The following is an 8244-nucleotide window of genomic DNA, read 5'->3' as shown; positions in this document are numbered from 1 at the left end:
CCTGTGGTTGAGGTGAACAAGAATAAGACAGTATGAGAAGCACTACACTAAAAATAAATTCATGAATATAGAAGATATAGGAGTCACATTCCAATACGCATGACTCTTTCAACATTGGTTGAAACTGATTATTTAATGAAATTCATATTTAAAAATCGATAACTCAAACATTCATATTTAAAATATTTTAGAGTTTAAGTTCAGTGTGCAACATAACTCAACTAGATCATGTCCTTACTTGTATTACCCCCCTTTCCATCTACCCGAGAAAATAAGCATTTTAAATAATTAATTTGTATTTACATTCATGATATAGAGAAAATACCTCTCCCTTACCAATTTCCGACAAATATTTTACCCTATCACGTTTTCTTCTGAAGGTTACATCTAGTCCAATTTGAAGATTCACTTCGTCAAGCAGAAACTCTTTGTACGTTTTTTACACACTTCGAGCATTGCATCAATAAGTGAAACAACAAATGGAGAGAGATTCTTTTTCAAAACCCGTCCATTTAATCCCGAATACATAACATTTGCTGAAATAAGTAAGCCACTTATTGTATATCGTTAGCTTTAGAATTCATTAAGTTCACATATAAAGACTCTTTTCTTCTCCTATCTATAGAACTCATTTGTAATGAAATATGAATACACTATGGAGTTTAAAGTATTTGTGTAGAGATTAATAAGTAAAAAAATATTAAATGTTAATAATTTTAAGTACAATTAGAAATGATTGCCGCTTGCAGTATCACCAACACAAAGTCTTTGGTAGAGTAATTGACTAAAGTTTAATAAAAAAATTCTGAATATTAAGAATATTACCTTTGACTTTTCCTTTTCCTTTAGTAAAATGATATGCTAGAAATGAAAATAAAATGCTATTTTTAAATACAAACGAATAATATAATCTTAATACACATAAACTCTAATAAATACGGAACCGTAACCAGTATGCTGGCATATTTTCTCAGAAGGAAGGTTAAGATGCAGTTCAACAGAATATTCTCGCATACCGATGCCATATAAGTTGTACTGAACACAAAATCAATATTAGCAAAAGCTCAGTTTAAAAATGTGAACGTTTTTTGTATGCCTGAGCAATGTCTTTCATGTCTATATCAGTGCACTACATCACGCACAGGTATAATACCACAGATATAATCTCTTAAGGAAAAGAGAATGTGAAATAATGACATTGGAAAATTGAAAGCCACCCTTTGTATACTACTGTAGGATATTTAACTTAATATTGGTTCAATTAAATTATAATTATAACTTTTCCTGACAAAATAACAAAGAGCTTTGAAAAATATATTTACTTACTTTATAAATTAGCATTAAAGCAAACATTTACCTGGGTCTTGAACAGTAAGACAGGGGTAACCCAAGAAAATGTTATATTCCACATTTCCAATCTATCTTACTATTGCGTTCAGAAAGAGCACTCTGATCAGTTCTGCGTCATGATTTCGAGATGTGGGTTACCTTTTGTAGGTGAAAATGAACCCTCCTATCTTGGCTGTTATTCCTGGCTGGTTGTATACTGCGTTTAAGATGTTCCTTAATGAACTGTCTCATATACTAAACACGTTTTTATTTGAGACCACAACCTTTCCATGAATGTATGCAGGACTTTTATGTGCACTTATTTTGACTAATGGACAAACGATGTTTAACATATTTCTGTGCAAAATAACTAGTGCTCACTTATAAATGTTGCTGTCAACTCTATTAGTAAAGATGCTGACTCCCCGTTCATTACAACTCTTCACCCCTTTCCTTGTCAAATGTTACCCATTCGTTAACTTGAGAACCACGTGATCTTTAATGCCTTTACCATATTATAAATCACAACGTCTATAAGACATGTTTCGTTTGAGGAGTAACTGATTGCATTTTATATACAAGTGTTACTTTTATTTTAGACTAGTTCTACGTGTACGACATAACATTCCAAAATAGGGTAATAATGGAAGGGTTTAAAGTTGAAACATAAAGATTAAAATCAAGTATCATTGTACACAGAGAAAACTATGAGTTTTACCTTGTGCATTTGCATTAGCACTAGCATTGCTAAAAGTTCCTTGCCCTGCAAAGGAAAAGGTACAAGTTAAATTATGTACTTTAAGCTTGCTTGAAGTATTAGTTAGTGAATAGGGTAAGGAGCTTGTGGTATCTTATATAGCGCACAAAATCACGCGTGAATATTACAGATAACTAAATTGTTAAACGTTTAGTAACACAAATACAAAAATTACCTCTACCACTGCCATCGACAAGATATCCCTCCTCTGTAGGCAAATTCTTACAAGTTTAATGTATTCAAATTAACCAGACATTTAGCTGTAATTTCTAAGTTAAATTTGTCATCTAGGAAAGTTTTCACTGTAAAATTCTATGCTTCTAATTTTAAGTAGTGCTAAATAATCATTCGTTGTTTCTGTATTAGCGTCACTGGAAAAAGATACAGGTTACAAGTTTCTGTGTTATTTTATGTATTTTGTATTGTAACCTAATTGTTCATTAAACCCTTTTCTTGGAATATTTTAGTAACATTTCGGTATACGTTATTTAATTGTGTATTTTCTTTATTAAATTATATAACTAATTATTTATATAAATCATGCACCGTGATATCGGCTATATCGTGTGCAATTCACAACTAATTAGCAAATTGTTTTCGATCTAGTGATCCACCGAGGAATACTACAGATGAAAGTTTAAATTCACTGGACTACAGTTTCAGAAGCACTACATTAGAAGTAATATCATACATATAGGAGATGTTATAGTCAGATCCAAATCGCTATTGTCCTCTTCCATTAGGATAAAATTTGTTATTAGAAACATATTTAATAATTATTAACTTAAATATGTATGAATACATTATATATATATTTTTTAAATTTTAAAGTTCCACATAATAACAATTACCTCATTAACGGTATCTGTTCTCCTTTATATTATCTATGTTTGTATCTAGTTTTAATAACAACTATTTTAAAATAATATTACTCTATTAAATTTATGGTATTGAATGAATACAATGGCTATACAATTTACTGACAATATTCTCTACACTAACATACATACTACCAAAAGTTACAATAATTCCAAATCAGGGATTATTTTCGTTCATCTCCTATAGTTGTATATTCGGTGGAGAGTGCGTACTCGTGTAGGAATGTAGGTGCTTTTAGCGTAGATAATCATGATCGTAAGAAAAAGCTGGGTTTATATTGATGATTTTAAATAATTGATGGGTCGTCGGAAGGGCTCAGTGCGCATTTCATACTCACTTCGTTCTTTGTATCAAAAGTTGAAACACCACTGAAGTTATTTGTTTCTTCAAAACATGTTGATTTAAAGCGTATTAAAATAAGAAAAGGTAAATTGCTGAATATTGGAAAATCTTTTACCTATTAACTTCATGTAAGGGAAAGAAGTTCCTGTCAATCTTCTAGATTAGAATAACTCGGAAATATGCTATTGAGTTTGAAATTATTGGTGGACCAACCTCACAATAAACATTTTCTTTTAAAATGTCAACAATAATATTTTTATTTAAGTATGATTTTAGCTTACGATAAACAGAGAGCTAAAATCTTTGAGAGAGTAACTTAGTATAGTTGAATGGATATTACTGAATATTAACAAAAAATGTTACCTTTTCCTTTGCCAGCACCTCCTTCTCCACCAAGTTGAAATTCTAGAAATGAAAGTAAATAGTAGTTTTTTGCAGATAATCGATTAATATAATCTCGCACCTCACAAACTATAATAATTATAAAAACCTGATAAGTATGGAAGCATGCTTTTTTAAAAGCTAGATTAAAATTTAACACCATATGTACACAAATTCCTTGTCAAGTAATTGTACTGAAAAAAAGTCCTTGTTATATTTTAGAAATTTGAAACTGCTTTGCAAATATTTGTATCTTGTGTGCAATAAATATCGAATCTTGTACAGTATCCTGTTTTTTGGTTACAGACAACACAATTTCTCGGGGTTTTATAATGATATCCATCACATTAGGAATTGAATTCCTTCGTTTTGTTTTAATGAGAAGATATTGTGCCACTTTCTGCTGCGGACCTTGATTTCTGTGCTGCCTCCGTTTTTAGGATATGCCACATGAAATATTCTGTTGTGAATCTTTTCGTCAGTTATCATTTATAATAACAATAGCTTCGTATTTTCTAGCAAATCGTAATGTTGTTCCAATTGCAACAATTTTAACAGTAATTCGTAATATACTTTAACTTATTGGTACTTTTTCATGTCAGAGGTTTCGCATTAACATCTATCATCGCAAATTGGTAATTCATCGTACTCTTAGGTAGAATGAGATTCGCCACTGATAGCTTGTACTCCTCCTAATATTACATTTCACAGTAATGTTCTGTAATATTCAATGTTTATTTGTCAGTGATTGTCTATAAACTTGTCGCATTACCATTTATACAAGACGTTGTCTGTAAATTAACTTAAAGATTCATACTTCTAGCAGTCTATCTCTTAACAGTGTATTAATTACGATGCTACATGAAAGTAAATGGCACACCATATATATGATTATAGCATTAAATTCAAGCATATAACTTTGTTTTGCCTTTATCATATAATTCAGATATTACAGATATTGACAATGAATGAAATGGCACGCTTTTATCACCTGCAGTTGCATTAGAGAAGCAAAATCAGAGATAGAATCTAATACTCCAATACTAAATCCATAATAATTTCCAGAATTATATAAAAATGCTTTACATTATAACGATTTTGTAGAAAAAAAAGATATCGTAAACTTTTAAAATCTAACGTTTGAAACCTGGAATAAAGTTGTTATAATTCTTGTTTCCATAAAGGTAAACCTATTTGAAAGAGCCATGTCTCAATTTCTCACAATTTGTTTCTATGGATATTTTGTTAATACTGTTAGCGGTATCAATAGTCGCTTTATTGACTATTCCTACCTTTCTATTTAAGGTAGCACCAAATTGATATAACCACATTTATAGGACAAGGCAATGAAACCAACTAATACGTACAAGTACCGAAATTTTCTTAGACTAGACCTGACAATTTTTTACTTTGCTCATACTACAAATTTTTGTATTGTTATGTAGTATGTGCGTTTCCACATCAGTGATAAATATTGTGTACATATTGCAAAATTCTGTAGTGAGCAGTTAGTCTCAATGTTTATTTTACTAATAGGGGTTTATTTTACAAAAAATCTATAGATCGGGGAAAATACAAGAACCTTGCATATGATATAAAAAGACAACTTGGTAAGAAGAAGAGAACGTAAATTATTTTGTTCTTAAATATCTAACTGAAAAAGACCATTTGTATACTACTGTCTGATATAGTATTTAATATCATATCATTAGTAGATAATTATAAACTACGCTAATAAAATGGCAAAAAAAACCTTGAAATATTGTTTGCCATTATTTACTTGTAAAACCACATTAAATCAAATATTTACCTCAGTCATGAACACAAATACATTGGTGGCCATCATATGTTTGTGTGTAAACATTTATGCACCTTATAAGGTCTTTCCTAATTCGAACTAAAAGACATAAGCTTTTAAGGCGTTCAAGGTTGTCACTAAGTGTCTCTTTCTCCTAGTGATACTGTAGTTAATGTGTACCAACAATAAAAACCGTAGTTACCAAATATTTTGCCATTCCTGTATCTACCATGACATTTACATATAATATGTTATTTTTTACATGTGGAATCTATCATATTATTGAATAACAAGCTCTCTGATCTGTTCTATTTAATGACAGCAGGTTCTGGGATATTTACGTAGGTGTTACAAGCGCTTATGATTTGGAAGAAATTCCTGATTGATAGTACACTTCATTTAAAGCTACTTTCGAAAATAAACTATCTCAGATGCTAATCACCCTTTTATTATTTGATGCAGCAACCTTTCCAGTCATATACGCAAAACGTATGGGAAATTGTGTGCTCTTCGTTTGCATCACTCATGCTCAATTTTGCACATACTTCTGTACAAAGAGCTTCCTTCTATTCGATCATGAATTTTACTGTACTCTCTATTAGTAAAGTTGCCAACTTTCCATATCATACATTTTCTACACTCTTCCATGCCCCTTCTTACCCTCATGTTAACTACGCTGTCATACGACCTGTCTTGGCTTTACGCTGTTAAGAATAACAGAGTCTATGAGGTATGTTTCATTTGAATATTAACTGAATGCGTTCAAGATAAAATCATAGCTTAAGTTGTACACTATACCATTCAGAATTAGTGCATTAACGAGTTGATTTAGTTTTCAAATTAAAGTAGTTTCAAGTCTTCTAGCATACAATCAAAACTATGTGTTTTACCTTGTGCACTTGCGTTAGCATTAGCACTGCTAAAACTGCCTTCCCCTGCCAAAAAGAAGAAAATAAATTATAAAATACTATAAAATTAGTTGAAGTGCTAGTGAATGAATAGGATAAGAAGCTTTTTTGTTCTAAGATATACGGTATGCACGATCATAATTCAGATTACAGTTATTAAATATTTCCATACATATTTAGAGGTCTTTATATGTATGGAAATATTTAATGGCAGGATACATGATTAATGTATAATTTAAGTAGGAACATAGAGTAGAAACTCACAAACACAATGAAATAACATGTACCGAGTCGTTTCGAAAAATCCTCTTCTGAAGGAAAATCCATAAACTGCCTAGATTTTAGCTGTAAGTGCAAAATTAAATTTACCATTTAGAGAAATTATAATATAGTTTTTTACTTCTAGTTTTAAGTTTTTTTAAATATATATCCCTCGATTATCGCTACCTGGAAAATGATTATTAATTTTCTATGTTATTTTATGCATGTTTTTTTATAGACTTGCGTATTAAATCATTTTTTGAAACGACTCGGTACACGTTATTTCATTGTGTTTGTGAGTTTCTACTCTATGTTCCTACTTAAATTATACATTAATCATTTATAAAATACAGTTTTACCTCTTTAATTGTAAAATTGTTATATATCATACTGCGATCATATTTATATCGTGTGTGGTCTAACGTTAACTTTTAGTTCTAATAACACTGCTCAACAAGGTTTCTGTCAAAGGAATTTGAATAGTGTTCTAAGCTAAGTCAAGGTTGGTAAATTCGAACATGAAATCAATTTTTGACTATCGGGTTCATCTTTCTGGTGGATGCTACGCCGTCCTTATTGAAATTCTTGAAAATCGGTAAAAACGCTGCATAAGGTTTATTCTGCCATGTGTAAATTTAAGTAAGTTGCAGGTTTATTGAGTGGAATAAAGTTGAGAGAAAGTGAGGTAAATTCGAGAAAATTGAAAAAAAGCCCTCGAAAGCATGCCCCTGAGGTCAAGGAACATACTCCGGAAATGAGTTCCGTTTGGTAACATTGCCGAAGAGTCATATTCAATCACATACTATTGTATTGTGTTTTTTGTCACCTGTGTCACAGTATTGTGAGTTCTGGTAGCGTGGGAAGTGGTTGCATGTTGTTCGAGGTAAGTGAAATTTGAGTAATGTGGTCATTCAGAAGAAGAAAATGCTTCGTACCTGTGTCAATAGTGCTAATTCTTTTTGTTATATAAGTGGACTTTGTGGTGGACAAACACCGTGTGCGTGGGTTTTCTCGGGGTTCTCCCGTTTCCTCCCACTTTCTTCATTCCACCATTTCATTCATTTCTCATTATCACCGTCTCATTTAGCCTAACCGGCATAACCGTGGGACTTAAAACTCAAAGATTTCATTTCATTTTTTTGTTATAGCTGTTATAAAGGAGACCCTCAAGTCGCAGAGACGACAAATGACCCCGCTCGTAAAGAAGTGCTACGAGCTTTATTTCCCGTGTAAGGTTGTCTACCAAGATACGCCATGGAGCCCCTCATATGCTACTTGACATGTGTTATACTCCTCACTGGCTGGGAAAAAGTTCATTACATATGTCGTTCGCTGCTCGCATGATTTGGCGGGGACCAACGGATCACACAACAGACTGTTATTTTTGTCTAACAAAAGTTGCTGTAATCACGTCGAAAACAAAGAAGAGTTAGAATACCCGAATTTAGCATATGCTATGAGACCTGTATGTCAGTGAAGAATTACGGGTGCCAGTGTCTAAAGAAAATGTGATAGTGAGTGACGATGAATCTGGTAACGAGCATGAAGAAAGTTCAGAAGATGGGGTGGTCCACTCATGCCACCCTGTG

At 31.9% G+C, this 8244-nt stretch overlaps 1 protein-coding gene across 1 annotated transcript in view; it reads right to left on the bottom strand.

Annotated features, from left to right (window-relative positions):
- Nucleotides 1-8244, bottom strand: part of LOC145683623 (uncharacterized) — a gene marked incomplete at its 3' end in the record, with an annotated part of 551164 nt that overhangs the window by 115100 nt on the left and 427820 nt on the right. The window contains 4 exon segments of the mRNA XM_081754960.1: nucleotides 826-861; nucleotides 2048-2092; nucleotides 3671-3712; nucleotides 6377-6421. Coding sequence (XP_081611086.1) covers nucleotides 826-861; nucleotides 2048-2092; nucleotides 3671-3712; nucleotides 6377-6421 — 168 coding nt within the window.

The sequence above is a fragment of the Thermobia domestica genome, chromosome 4 (genome assembly GCF_964235325.1).
Source record: "Thermobia domestica chromosome 4, izTheDome1.hap1.1, whole genome shotgun sequence".
Lineage (NCBI taxonomy): Eukaryota > Metazoa > Arthropoda > Insecta > Zygentoma > Lepismatidae > Thermobia > Thermobia domestica.
Note: the sequence above shows the minus strand (reverse complement) of the source record. Positions and strands in the feature narration are given on the sequence as shown.